The 16,101-nt window shown below is 35.0% G+C and overlaps 1 protein-coding gene across 1 annotated transcript; it reads left to right on the top strand.

Annotated features, from left to right (window-relative positions):
• Positions 1-547: 547 nt before the first annotated feature.
• LOC121982831 lies at positions 548-2,342 on the top strand. Its single transcript, XM_042535879.1, has 4 exons — positions 548-1,798; positions 1,876-1,945; positions 2,019-2,126; positions 2,217-2,342. Coding segments are annotated over exons 1-4 (306 nt in total). The 5' UTR covers positions 548-1,796.
• Positions 2,343-16,101: the final 13,759 nt, after the last annotated feature.

Raw genomic sequence — 16,101 nt, 5'->3', positions numbered from 1 at the left:
ACCCATCTCTTCGCCTCCTTCACCCCGACGTTGAGGCAGTGTAACCACAGCAGATCCCATTGTCGACCTCGCTCAAGTCCGCGGCTCTTCTAGAGCAGATGAAGGTCCATCTCGCCACCGACGCTGGAAAGCAGATCTCCAGCAAGATAAGCCTCGTCTACCAGCTCAACATCGCCCCAAAGGTCCTTTTCCATTCTGGTTCCCATTTTCCCCAAACCCTAAAAAAATTCTATTCCTTTCTCCTTCGCTCTGCAGAAGATTGGAGTGGATGAGGAGATCTACGTTGTCGATCTCAAGCAAGGAACGGTCACCGAAGGTCTCTCCTTTCCCTATTTCCCATCGATTTTGTCGTTGATGTATCATTCTAAAATTTGTTGTTTTTTTTTCTAATCCCCCTTTTTTCCCTTTACAGATAACGATTTCCTGTCAATTGCGACAGGGAAGATGAACCCGCAGATTGCATTCGTCAGATAATGCTCCGCCTTAAATTTATGTAAAGAAAAAGTTTTGGGGGGTTTGATTACGGATTTTTTTTCTCCCTTGAATTATTACAGAGGAGCGATGAAGATTAAGGGAAGTATAAGTGTAGCTCAAAAGTTCACACCTGATATCTTCCCCAAACCATCAAAACTTTAAACCGAAAGCCTGGTGATGCTCCCTTTAGTGCAAACTAGTGTATGCTCATCGTTCTGCCTGTTCTAGTCTTTATAAAATAAAAGATAAAGGAAATCAAAATCAGCTAAAGGTTTGAGTTGCATCATTTCACTGAACAAATCATACTCTTGTTATTTGTAGACATTGTTTTCCTAAATGAAATAATTATTGTGTTGAGGTAAGCTTATTCCTAGTTATTTATTTGTTTGTTCAGAAATTACTTCGCCAGTCTTTACCAGCTTCCAAGGCCTATTTCTACCTCTATTGAGTTTCTTGGATTGTAAATGTCGTATGATATGATATTGTTGTTTACATCGCACATTTGCTGCAGAACTTACCATTGAAAGTCATCCAACATCAGCCATTTTACCAAATCACACCCTTTGTATTTAATCTTTTGATCAAATCGCACACTATTTATTTTATACCAAATTACATCCCCATCATAAATTTTTCCATATTGTGTCCTTAATTTTCAAGTCCTCCCAGAATGAAAATGAAAACCGATTTACAAATGAGTTTGTCAATCAATTAACATTTGGATTTTAGAGGTAACTTAAAACACCAAGGATAATATCTGAAAATTTTATTGCCATTCAAAAACCACAATAGTGGAGCATGATTTGATCAAAGCCAAACACAACGGGTATCTCGTTTGGTACAATGCCCTTCGACATTTGTTTTTTTTTCCATAGTTTTTAAGATTAGTTCTCAAGCTAAAAGATTTTTGCTTCTACTATTTATTATTGTTGGAGGAATGATAAATATATTTGCATTTCTCATTGTATTTGACTTTTATTTTAATAAAAAGAAATGCAGGTCAATTCCATTTTCAATTTTTTCCAAGCAAGCTGGTGATCTGTGTTTTTTCTCCCATCCATTGATAGATTTAAAAATCTCAGCACCTAACCAAATCACATTAATACTAGTATTGGTGCCATGTAACATCGGGTAAGTAAAAATAAAACATCACTTTCCATTGTTGTCTTTCAAAAATTTATTGAATTATATGCACTAATTATGTGTTTGTGCATAGTTTCCATTGGATTCTCACTGTCATTAACCCTTACAATGAAGTTATTTATTTGTTGGATTCTCTAAGGCACCGCATTCATGATGAGGATTGGAAATATATAGTGGAAATGTGAGTTCATATTTCTTTTTTATTAAACATTTATGTTAATATAAAATTTATATATAAAAAATCATTAATGTATGAAGGGCCTTGAGATTGTTTAATTCAAACAAGGGAAAGAAAGGTAGAAAAAAGACTATGTGGGTAGTAGAAAAGGTATATGTAATTTTTATAACATATATTTTAATGTGTATGTTTATCATTAATAATTTATCTCTAATTACCATAGGCTCCTCGACAACAAGATGTCAAACAATGTGGTTATTATGTGATGCGATTTATGAGACAAATTGTTGAAGAAGTTGAAATTATCGAGAGAGATTCACTACGATCTATAGTAATATTTTCTTTCTTATGTCTCAAATTATTTGAAATAAACTATTTCAATTTGAAAAGTCAATGTTGATTCTTTTCATTAATGTCACAGTTCACACAAGCAGAGTATTCTCGAGAAGAAATTGATGAGGTGCGATCGGAGTTGGCAGAATGTATACAAGATCATATTTATAAGTATGTGCGTTCAAGTTTATGTAAGTTCATTACCTTGTTTTAGCTAAAGTTTATGTAAGTTCATTACCTTCTTGATGGCCCAAAAACATCAGATGAGTTTAGGAATATGAATTTGGGATTGTCGTATCTTTGCAGGTCAAACAAAATATGACTGACAGAACTCATCAACTTCTAGATGCTCGATCAAAGGGCAGGTAATATCCAAGAGTCGGCTTCAATATCTTATAGAAAATACCATGTTTACTGGTTCAAAAATGGTTTTTTGCTACCTTCATGTTGACATGTTGAATTTTTAAATCCTTCCTTTGCACTCTAGAATCAAAGTCATATTTTATATGTATAGTTTAGTACACCGGAAAACTACATTTGCTACTGGAAAATTTCAAGTCAAATTGTGTTTGATAAAGCTATAAGTTATGCAAACCAAAGAAATCAGAACATATGCTGATTTCGACTTTAGTTCATATGTAAGAACTCAAATGAAATATATGTTGTTCTTTTTGCACTGCATCTCTAATTATGTATTTAGGTCTCATAGTGGTTTCCCTAGCATCTCCAATTATGCTATTCTTTTTGCTATATTTCCATGGCGGAAACAAAGTAGCACATGTATTTTTCGTTTGCTCTATTCCCCATTATCTTATGCTTAATTCTTTTTCTCTTAAAAATTATTGTATGGTGTGAACTGTGACCTTTATTTTCAGCTATTACCACCGAAAATTTCTTTTACATAATACTGATGGTATTATTTTCTGTGACAGATACACAGTGGTAGTTGTTTTGTCTCAGTCTCAAGCCGTCAATCCATTTTGATCAATATATCTAGTAGAAGTAAACATGCAGATCATTGTCTTCGAGGCCGGCTAGCTATTTTGTGCTTTTTTTTTTTAAAAATTTGAATGTCACTAACTACTTTGAAACAGAAATATTTAGTCTTTGTGTATAGTTGAATTCTCCTGTAAATACTAATACTTTGTAGTTGAATTATATTGTTTGGTACGAGTTTGAAATCATTAGCTAAGCTAATTAATGCTATTTTATATGTCAAATTCAAATTTGGACATGGTAAAAGAAAATTAATAATTTTGTAAATATAAAAAAAAAATTTGTAAATAGATTTTTTAAAAAAAATTTAAAAAAAGACAACGCTTTTAAAGCGTTGCACAAGTGTTGTCTTTGCCAAAAACAACAACGCTTTTAAAGCGTTGCAATAATGGTGTTTTTGCAAAAAAAATACACAACGCTTTTAAAGCGTTGCAAAAGTGTTGTCTTTGCTACAAACGACAACGCTTTAAAAGCGTTGTCGTTCAACAGACTTTTAACAACAGTGCCTTTAACAACGCTTTTTCAGGCACAAACACAACGCTTTAAAAGCGTTGTCTATTAGCTTTTTTCTTGTAGTGAATGGTAGATGCCTACAAAGTCTCCAAGGACTTATCTGCTTTAAAGTTAGATGAATTGTTCAGTGAATTTGAACTTCATGAACAAACTAATGCACAGCCATCCGAGAAAGGTGTAGCTTTGCTTGCAGAGACAAGTAGAACGCGTGAACCGAGATCCCGGCGAAAAATCGAACCGGAATCAGAAGATGAACCCGACTCAGAAGACTCAGAAGACGAACTGACCAGCGAACTCGTGAACCTCGTGAAGAGGCTCTACAAGAAGAAGAAGAGCTTCAACAAGAAAGATCTGAAGAAGGCAGTTCAATTCAAGGAGGCCCAACCGAGTCCGAAAGTAAAATTTGAAGTTACCTGTTACGGGTGCAACCAGAAAGGGCATATCAAAGCCAACTGTCCCAACCAAAAGGAGGCCAAAAAGCCAAGAAGAAAGAAGGCCCTGAAAGCAACGTGGGACGAATCTTCTTCGGAGGACGACGACGACGAACTCGATCAGACGACTTTGCTCGCATTGATGGCCCGGGACCAAATCATCGAATCTGAGAGCGAGAGCGAGTCGGAGGCCGAGTCCGAGCGAAGCCACGGATCCGCATCCGTTTCCGAAGGGCCAGACTCCGCTGTAAGTATTCCTAGACTTAATAATTTAGTTAATTATTTACTTCGCAAATTAGCTAAATCGAACCTTAAGATTAAGTCACTTCTAAAGGAAATTTCTGTCCTTAAAGAAGTGACTAACTCTGAATCCTTACCTGATCAAGTTCAGACTGAAGATTCAACTCAAGTTCAAAAACTTGAGGAAGAAAATTCAAGTTTGAAAAATCAGGTCAAGGATTTAAAAGATATCTTAGAACGGTTTTCTTTAAGTTCCAAGAATCTTGACCTAATTCTTGGGACACAAAGAGCCGTTTACAACAAAACTGGACTGAGATATAAAACGAAAAGGAAATATAAAACTTATTTATCTTTAATAAACAAACCAAATAGTAAATCAGTCCAAGCATGGGTCCCCAAGTCCAAACTGGTCAATCAAGTTGGGCTTGGCCAATACTGGGTTCCGAAGGACGAAATACACTACCTCGATAAACCATATCGAGGATATGATCCAGGGAAAGCTAAAAGAAAAACGATATTATAAATTTAAAATTTAAAATTCGAAATTAATTATAAATTTAAAATTCAAAATCAAATTATAAATTAAATTATAAATTTAAAATTCAAAATTCAAAAGTAAATTAAAAATTCGAAATTAAATTATAAATTTAAAATTCAAAAAAGAAATTAAAAATTTGAAATTAAATTATAAATTTAAAATTTAAAATTCAAAAAATAAATTAAAAATTCGAAATTAAATTATAAATTTAAAATTCAAAAGTAAATTAAAAATTCGAAATTAAATTATAAATTTAAAATTCAAAAAACAAATTAAAAATTCGAAAATAAATTATAAATTTAAAATTCAAAATTCAAAATTCAAAAAACAAATTAAAAATTCGAAATTAAATTATAAATTCAAAATTCAAAAGTAAATTAAAAATTTGAAATTAAATCATAAATTCAAAATTCAAAAATAGATGGTGGATCCAAACTAGCTGGCACTTCCAACTGAACTACCCGACAGGATAACTGAACCTAATTTATCCGAAATGGGTAAAACAAGAGTAGATTACCCGATAGAGTAATTAAGGCTAGTTTAAAAACGGGTTAAATTTAACTTGAACCACAGTACCGATGAAATTTTTGGATGATAGTACGTTCAGGAAATTTGGGCATCGCATGTCTAGGAAGATATGGCTTCGACCTGGTGCATTTGGCCAAGTGGAACTGACCGAAGCTACCCTTAAATGGATCCTAACTAGTAAGACCAAGGATTAGTATTAAGTTCAATGGGTAGGACTATTTGGAAAACCTCGAAGGCATGGTTACTTTAATGAGCTCCGTGTGACTCACCATAGCCCAGAAGTTTATCCAGAGAATGCTTACTTGTTGAAACCAAAGCTAAACCTGAATCTAACACAAAGTTAAACCAGACCCTTAAAATCAACTATAATTCATCTCACAACAATTATAGGATTCTCTGATTGACAATTTAGATCGGGTGAGATGACTAAGAAATTAAAATTGAGTTAATTAACAACTATTTTTAAAATTTCAAAATTATTTTAAACTTAAATTTCAAAATTATTTTAAGCTTAAAATTTCAAAATTATCTTAAACCTAAATTTCAAAATTATTTTAAAAACTAAATTTCAAAATTACTTTAAAAATTAAATTTCAAAATTAATTTAAAACCCTAAATTTCAAAATTATCTTAAACCTAAATTTCAAAATTATTTTAAAAACTAAATTTCAAAATTACTTTAAAAATTAAATTTCAAAATTAATTTAAAACCCTAAATTCCAAAATTATCTTAAACCTAAATTTCAAAATTATTTTAAAAACTAAATTTCAAAATTATTTTTAAACTTAAATTTCAAAATTATTTTAAAAACTTAAATTTCAAAATGTTAATAACAATAGGCTTAAGTGTTTGCTAAATTACCTTGAATACAATAGAATAAAATAGAAAATCCAAGGAGTCTATTTCAATCACGCTATCTTTAAATTCATTAAAAAGAAACCAATTCAGCTACTTCATGTGTAGGAATTGGATCAATGGATGTTGAAAAGTGGATGCTCCAGACATATGACTGGAGATAAGTTGAAGTTTACCAAACTCAAGTACAAGAGTCTAGGATCAGTTGCATTCAGCAACGACGGTAAACTTAAAGTAATCGGAAAAGGTAATGTTGAACTTAATTCCGATTTCATTATTCGAAATGTTTTATTGGTTGAAAATTTTAACTTTAATTACTAAGTATAAGTCAATTGTGTGACAGCGAATACCTAGTCAATTTTGATAAATCTGGATGTCTAGTTAAAAATATTGAAAACCCGAAAATTAAACTTAAAGGACTTAGAAAGAATAACATCTACACAATTGACTTATCAATATCCTCAATAAAGTGTCTCCTGACACAACAAGAGGAAACCCAACTGTGGCACAGAAGGCTGGGTCACACTCACACTAGACTCATTTCAAAAATGAGTCAAAATGGTCTAGTTAGAGGTTTGCCCAAATTAAAATTTATTGAAAACTCAATCTGTGATGCGTGTCAAAAAGGAAAACAAACCAAGTCAACCCACAAGTCAACCAATCTAGAAAGAACTAACACCATACTTGAGCTCTTTCACCTTGATCTATTTGATTCACATAGAGCCGAATCACTAAGCAAGAACCAATATTGCTTAGTAATAATTGATGACTACTTTAGGTACACATGGGTAAAATTTCTAAAAACAAAAGATGAAACCTGTGAAATATTTAGTAATTTTTGTAATTTAACGAAAAATGAAAAAGATACTAAAATTAAAAAAATAAGAAGTGATCACGGAGGGGAATTTGAAAATCATAGGTTTACCCAATTTTGTAAAATAAATGGATACCAACATGAATTTTCATGTCCTAGAACCCCCCAACAAAATGGTCTAGTGGAACGTAAAAATAGAACATTACAAGAAGCCGCTAGGACTATGTTAAACGAATATCACTTAAATCATCAATTTTGGGCTGAAGCGATAAATACTGCAAATTATATTCAAAACAGAATTTTAATTAACAAATCTCACAATAAAACACCATATGAACTCTACTATCATAAAATTTCCAATCTAAACTATCTAAAAGTATTTGGGTGTAAAGTTCACATTTTAAATACTAAAGATTACTTAGGAAAATTTACACCCAAGTCTAACCAAGGAATATTCTTAGGATACTCCTCTACCAGTAGGTCCTTTAGAGTATATAATCAAAATACCTTGAAAGTTGAAGAAACAACTAACGTAATATTTGATGAAGAAAACAACTTACCTTATATAAATGAAAATATTGACATTAATCCAAGAGCTATAGAAGATGATGAAATCCAACCTAATCTTAATGAGTCAGAAGAACCAGTTTCTGACCCACAGATAAGACCAACTAGAGTAAGTACCTCTCACCCACCTGACCAAATTTTGGATGACCCAAACCTAGGAGTCAGAACTAGATCATCCTATAGAAACCTTAGTCAAATTGCCCTTATTTCTAAAATTGAACCTAAGACTATAGAAGAAGCTCTGCCTGATCCAGACTGGATCATTGCAATGCAGGAAGAATTAGCACAATTTGAGAGAAACCAAATCTGGGACCTTGTACCTAAACCCATAGATAAATCAATAATAGACACCAAATGGGTTTTTAGGAACAAGTTGGATGATCACGGTGATATAATAAGAAACAAAGCTAGGTTAGTAGTCAAAGGATTTAGTCAAGTCGAAGGCTTAGACTATGATGAAACCTATGCTCCGGTAGCTAGACTCGAGTCCATTAGGATGTTATTAGCCTATGCAGCAAATAAAGGATTCAAATTGTACCAAATGGACTTTAAGTCAGCCTTTTTAAATGGTTTTATCAAGGAAGAGGTCTACGTAAGCCAACCTCCAGGGTTTGAAGACATAGACTACCCTAACCACGTATTTAAATTAAAAAAGGCATTATATGGACTAAAACAAGCCCCTAGAGCATGATATGAAAGATTATCTAATTACTTAATATCCAAAGACTTTAACCAAGGACAAATCGATCCGACTTTGTTCGTGAAAACTATAGAAAAAGACATCTTTATAACCCAAATCTATGTTGACGACATAATCTTTGACTCAACTAATTCAAAATTCTTAAAAGAATTTGTTAAATTAATGGAAAGTGAATTTGAAATGAGTATGGTTGGAGAACTTAATTTCTTCTTAGGCTTACAAATTAAACAAACTAAAGATGGAATCTACATTTATCAAACCAAATATGCTAAGGAGTTAATTAAAAAATTCTGTATGGAAAATTCAAAAATTATAAATACTCCAATGGCAACCAACATAAATATTGACTCTGACCCTGAAGGAAAACCAGTTGACCCAAAATACTATAGGAGTGCTATAGGTAGCCTACTTTACCTAACCGCAAGTCGACCCGACATATTGTTTGCAGTAGGTATGTGCGCAAGATACCAATCCTGTGCAAAAGAGTCACACCTATTATACGTTAAAAGAATACTTATGTATATTAAAGGAACTCTAAATGTAGGACTTTGGTATCCAAGAACTTGCACCTTTGACCTTTATGGCTATTCTGATTCAGACTATGCCGGGTGCAAGTTAGACAGAAAAAGTACAAGTAGTAGCTGCCAGATTCTAGGTCAGTGCCTAGCAAGTTGGTCAAGCAGAAAGCAACATTGTGTTGCTCTATCCACCACAGAAGCTGAATACATAGCTCTAGGAGAATGTGCATCTCAACTGTTGTGGATGATGCATACGTTAAAAGACTACCAACTAGAATATAAAAATACACAAATCTTTATTGATAATATCAGCTCAATTAATCTCACCAAAAATCCTATTCACCACTCTAGGACTAAACACATAGAGGTAAAACACCACTTTGTAAGGGATCATGTAGCTAAAGGTGAAATTGCACTCAACCACGTTGAGTCCAAATCAAACCTAGCTGACATCTTTACAAAACCCTTACCTGAACTCGAGTTCAATGCACTTAGAAGGCAAATAGGAATGTGTTGGGTAGAGTAGGTGTCTCATTTTGTTATCTTGTTCTTCAAATTCTAGGAAAAGTAATTTTCAAAATTCCCAATTTTCTAGATTTTTCAAAATTCTGGAATTAGCCTAAGTTTTCCCCTAGAAATCATGCTCCCCTAGACCTAAGCCAGAGCATCTCATAAACACCTAGGTATACCTTGATTGTGCTTGAAAAACATAGAATGGCGTGAGATGCATAGGGTACTGCCTGGACTCAAGAATACTTATATCTGTGCATCAATATGAGTCTGGGCGTTAAAAACGCAATATACATTAATCAAGTTGAGTCTTCGAGCTCTAGTCAAATCTAACTGGACCAAATCAACTTGACTTGACTAACCATGTGAAAGCTGTTGCCCTATAGGCAGTCAGCAAGTAGCTAAAGGTTAGACAGTTGGTAAAAGGACACTCAGTTTTCTGCTTAAGCATGTTTTGATCTTTAGGGCTCTGATACCTAGTAAATTAATCTACTGATTATAACTCATGCTTGGACTTAAGGACCAACTGAATTTTAATGAATAACCTAAACTAACTTTAAATATTGTTCAAACTTAAGTTTACTATTAACCTAAGTTTTCAAATTCAATACTTCTAAAGATCTAAGCTAAGTTACAATCTTAATGATCAAATCCTTGCTGAACCTAGCTAACTTTGAAATCTAACATTGTAAATACCTGCAGAGTTCTTTTTATTACCCTCAAAGATTACTTTTCTCCTAGCCTTTAAAATCTATCAAAAAGATACATCTTTTCACTTAACTATAAATAAGAAATGAATGTTAAGTATCTAAGTTATTCAAAAGTCTATTATTTTTGATATATGGCAAAGGGGGAGAGTAGCAAAATTTAAATTTAAATAAAAGGGGAGCAATAGTTAAGGGGGAGCATATAGTTTAGCAAATTTGCTTTAGTTAATGTGCTCACCTATAATTAGCAAATTTGCCTGTGTTAAATGGTTATCTATTCGTTTGTTTACTTAACTTTGAATTTGAGCTGTCATAATAAAAAAAGGGGAGATTGTTGGTGCAGGAAGCATCCGACGATCGAACCTGAGTTTTGATAATGACAAAGGATTCAAAGTTAAGAGTTGTTATTATCTAACATGTTGAATGAGTGTTTCAGGAAAGTCCTAACTGCGGTTAGGCAGGTGAAAACCCTAGGGAGTGGTAACCCTAGGTGGAGAAAAGTCCTAGCTGCGGTTAGGCAAAGGGAAAACCCTAGGGGGTGGTAACCCTAGGTCATAGGGGGTGGTAACCCTATGCGGAAAGTCTTGGCAGGTCGATGGCTTCAGGCAAAAGTCCTAGGGGGTGGTAACCCTAGGTGGAAAGTCCTGGTGTCGCGAACCAGGTGAAAGACTGAACTGGCCGGGAAGCGGATGTCCAGCAGAAAGTCCGGAAGCGTCGAGTGCTGAGCAAAAGTCCAGTCGATCTGGAGGATCGTACTGGCAGCAGGTAAATCTCCTGAGTAGAGTAGGTGAGGACGCGTTCCCAGTAGAGGGAACAGTAGGCGTCGGGTCGACCTAGGGTTTCCGGTAGGAAATCCGAAGTCAGACCCGGACAGTCCGGAGACTGCCAATACTTCATTTATCATACTTATTGTATTATGTGCTAACTTTGTGTTGCAGGATAGTGTTTGGGACTAACGTATCTTGTAGGTGCAAAGAAGCAACCTAAAGCCTCGGATGAACAGTGTCCGAGGCGCCTTCATGGAGCTTGGAGGCGCCTCGGGTGCAAGGCTGGAGCTGGCTCGAGAAGCTGTTCAAGGCGCCTTGATGAACAGTGGAAGGCGCCTTGAACAGATGAAGGCGCCCTGTGAACAGTAGAAGACGCCTTGAATCTGTGATAAGATTCGACCAGTTCGCTCCTCATCTCCGCGGCTGACTCGGCCTATTCAAGGCGCCTTGGAGCTTGTTTAAGGCGCCTTGAACAACATTTAAAAAGGGGGTTCGACCAGCAGCTTGGCACAACAAAATTCAAGTCTTCCTTCTGCATTTAGCTGCTAACGAACTCGTCCCGAAGTGCTGCAACTCGACACCGACAACCCGAAGCTTCAATTTAGTATTTTCCATTGTCGGTATAAGATTATTTACTGCATTACTTGTAAATCATCTTTGTATACTTTCGAACTTATAGTTGTTGCCCACCGGAAGCGATCAAGGATCGCGAGCCTTCGAGTAGGAGTCGCCTTAGGCTCCGAACGAAGTAAAATCGACCTGTGTCTTTGTGCTGTTTGTTTTTATTTCGCTGCGTTTTTACTCAAGTGTTTTACGAATCGAACGAAATAGCCGCGAGCACTATTCCCCCCCCCCCCCCCCCTCTATGGCGCATCTCGATCCAACACTTAGTGCCTAAGGATTGTCATAATAGCCAACTAACAAACTATATCTGGATCCAATTGATATCTGCTCATGACATTCAGAGCGTACAATATTCTACTTCTAACACATATGAGATCTAAATCATGTGAATCCTCTTGTCTTGTGTGCTCAGACAGATTTTGAAAGATAAATCTCATGTCACATGGAAAGACAACCGTTATTGGATTCTTCTAAGCTAAACCATTTTAGTACTTTAATGATGTATGTTGGCTGTGAAAAATTAAGTAACATTTCTGATCTATCTCTATAGATCTTAACACTAAGAATATAAATTATCTCTTTCATATTTTTCATGAAGAATATTTTAGATAACTAAATTTTAACTGATTGATGAACAGGTACATCATTTCTTATGAACAATATGTAATCAACATATAACACTAAAAACATAACTGCTCCCCCACTAACCTTCATGTACACAAAGGGTTCATTTGGATATTGTGAGAAATAAACTCTCATCCATCTTAGCATAGTGGTAGCATGGATCCTTCGGAACCAGTTCTTATTTTTTGGCCTTGAGAACAATTCTCAAGTTCGAAACTAATCCAAGAAGTTCAGCCTTGTCAATTTGGTTGTTTCTAAAGTTGAGTGCAAATTCAAAGAAAATATGTTATTTTAATAAAATAGAAATACACAATCAAGTAAATATGATAGAGATGATTTATTCCATAAATATAAACAACATACACATAAATATTGATTCCCACTTAATATCCATTATTGATAAGAACAACCTTAACTTTGGCCAACAAATATTCTTAGTTATAGTGGTAGATATCACATATACTAATATGTATCTCATATACAAAATTATCATATTATGCTATCAACTAATTAAATATTTATATAAATATTAGGTTACTGACACATTAACAAGTATACATCAAATATATATCACCAACTTCACCTCTATCCACTTAGACCTTGACTTTGACCAAAAAATTAATACTTCAAGTTAAAATAAACTCGTTAATCATGAGATCGTATCTCAATGGTTCAAACATATTTAATTTCAGGTTGAGTTTCACTTTGGCCAATAACTTAAACAAGAAATCAAACTCTAGTTCTTATCCGTAGGTGTAAGTCTTAATATTTTTAAGTAAAGGATTTAAGTATTATCATCATCATGCAAATGTACTTTCTAAATGACATCACACTCATGTCTTAAATGATGACATATGACATCGCATGCATGACATAATCAATAATGTAACACATTGTGCACATGATATATACATCTAATACATCAACATGACATACATTTATGTTATGGCATGACATGCCATGCCTATTATTCATAATTTTATTTATATATAAAGTACGATTAAGATTCTGATTTTCATGAATCAAGCTTCTTTTACTTAAATTAGGAAATAAATTTTTAAAATTTAAATACATATTTTATATAGAAAATTATTCTCAATCACGAAAATCTAATTAATTAGAAAATAATTCCCTAATTTTAAATCTTCTAATAAATTAAAAAATTAATAATTAAAATTTTGTAAATAATTCAAAATCTTTCAAATTTGGAAAAATTTTAAATTATTTCAAAAACTTTCTAAAATTAATTTACTAACAAATTAAAAAACTTTCTAAAAATAAAATTTCTTAATAAATTTAGAATCTTTCCAAATTGAGATTCCTAAATTATTATATAGTATTCCCATATTAAAAATTTCTAAATTATTTTATAACTTTCCAAAAATAAATTTTCCTAACAAATTAGGAAACTTTCTAAAAGTAAAGATTCGCAATAAAATAGAAAACAAAATAAAAATATTAATTTATGACCAACTATGACTTAAAAAAATATTTTACGATCATGTCGAAGCACAATTAAATTCTAAAACCGTTGTTAAGGAGCCCGACACGGAATCATGCTAAAATATATTTCGTAAACATGCACGGTAGAAATAAGAACATAATTGATCCTGTTTGAAAATGAACAAATGATGCAATGGCTAGAACAATAGAACAAGTCAGAACATTACAATGGGCTTAGTGAATAATGTGGAAAAAGATGAACAGTAGAACAACAGTGTGGATACGTATGCATGTGCGAGTATGTGTATGTAAGTACCCTTAGCCAACATAGAGAACCCCTTTCTATAATGTCTCACATAACCTCTACAATAATGAGACGTTAGAGAATATCTAATGTCAAAATATGTCGAACAATGGAGGATATACAGTAGCCTCTCCTTGGGTAGCAGAAAGTTCCATGCGTATATATATATATATATATATATATATATATATATATATATATATATATATATATATATATATATATATATATATATATATATTCCCAGGCGTGTGGCGACTATTCTTTGATAGGGGAACTGAGAAGTGGGGAGTTGAGCCCGGTAGATTTGACTAGCTATAGGGCCACTTGAGTTTGTGTTGGGATCCTTACCACTGAGAAGTGGGGAGCTGATCCCTGTAGGTTCGAACGGCTCTGGGACAACTTAGGTTTGTGTTGGGAACCTTGCCGTTGAGAAGTAGGGAGCTGAGTTCCATAGGTCCGACCGGCTCTGGGACCACTCGGGCTTGTGCTAGGAGGCTTGTCCATGAATAGGAGACGTATATCCTGTTGGTCCCGATGCAGCCGACAAGAGGGGTGAATTGTCCTGAAATAACAAAACTACTCTTCTCGTTCTTTCAACTTTAATTAGACAAACACTTAATAATAAAAATAAAAAATACATTAAAAGAAATTCGAGGTTACTGAATTTTACTTGATTTACAACCGGAAAAATTACTAATCTAAGACAATGTTAACACTAGCGAAGTCTCCTTTGAGCTAGGTCGGAAGTGGAGAAGCCCCGTACAACGTTTGAAAGCACGAATACAAAAGACATAATTGAAAATTGAAGTACAATAAGTGTTGTCAAGTGTCATTATAAATGAAGAAGACCAGAGCTTTATTTATAGCCCACTAGTTGAAAATTGTCGTTTGCTGACGTGACATCTCTAGGCATCTGGACCCTATCGAGGCACCCCTAGCGGTGCAAATTCTATCGTCTTCGCAACGACCCAAAGATAAAAGTTGTCCTTGTCCGGGCGCTTGGATCGGTCCGGGCATCTGGACTGTTGTCGACGTGTACCCAATCCTTTATCCGCAGCAACGTTCTGAAGAGGAGGTGCCTAAGGAGGTTCGGGCACCCAAGGAGGTTCGAGCGCCCAAATCCTCTTCAGGCGCCCGGAGTCTGGGCACATGTCCAAGCTCCTGGACAAGTCAACACTGTGTTGACTTATCCGATCTTCCGGTCCAATCACTTGGGTGATTCTCCTGCTATCTAGAGTTGAGCTTACCCGAACTCAACTCCGGCTTTGTCCTCGAGCAATCTTCCACTCAGGCTTCTCGTTCGTCAGAAACGTCGCATGCATTTTTCTCACTCCACCGATATAATCTTCCGCAGCTTTTCGTCCATTGGAAGCACCGAGCCCGTCGACTCGCTCCTAGTGTCATCCTTCTCGTCCGCTACGTCTTTCGCTCAACTTCTTGTGTTCCTAAGTTCTTGCACACTTAAACACAGATCAAAGCATTATAGGATCTAACTTGACTTGGTTGACCACATCAAAACCAACCCGGGAGTACTTACAATCTCCACCTTTTTGATATGCATCTAACCCAAGTTATATTAGGGTTAATCAAAACATACAATAAGTAATAAATTAATTTCGCAAATATTACAAGTAAGATAGTTCAATTAAGTACTAAGTAAAATATTACAAATTATCTAAAATTACTAACTCCCCCTTAACCGGCTAAATTTCTATCCCCCTTTGATCACATAAAAAATTAGGGTAAATTCTACCACGGTACAAATTTATCCGCCCTCTCTCTTCTTTTCTTCTTTACTCAACTCAAGGGACCACGGTGCAAATTCTATTAGCTTCGCAACAGCTCAAAGATAAAATTTTTCCTTATCCAGGACCCTAGATCGACTGGGCGCCTGGACTGTTGCTGACGTGGACCCAATCCTTTATTCGCAACAACGTTCTGAAGAGGGCGCTCCCTAGGCGGTACAAGCGCCCGTAACCTCTCTGAACGCCCGGAGTCAGGGTGCCTGGGCAAGTCAACACTATGTTCACTTGTCCGGTCTTCCGCTCCAGTCGCTTGGATGATTCTCCGGCCATCCAGAGATGAGCTCACCTGAACTCAACTCAGGCCTTATCCTCGAGTAGTCTTCCGCACCAAATTCTCGTCCCTCGTAAACATGGCTGCATCCTTTTCGCTCCTCCAGCATACTCTTCCATAGATTCTCGTCCCTCGGATCCACCGAGCCCGTCGACTTGCTCCCTGTGCCATCCTTTGCTAGCAGTGCTTCCTTTGGCCAAAACAACAACTTGGC

Source organism: Zingiber officinale, chromosome 5A (assembly GCF_018446385.1).
Source record: "Zingiber officinale cultivar Zhangliang chromosome 5A, Zo_v1.1, whole genome shotgun sequence".
Classification (NCBI taxonomy): domain Eukaryota; kingdom Viridiplantae; phylum Streptophyta; class Magnoliopsida; order Zingiberales; family Zingiberaceae; genus Zingiber; species Zingiber officinale.
This window is presented reverse-complemented; position numbering and strand designations above follow the sequence as displayed.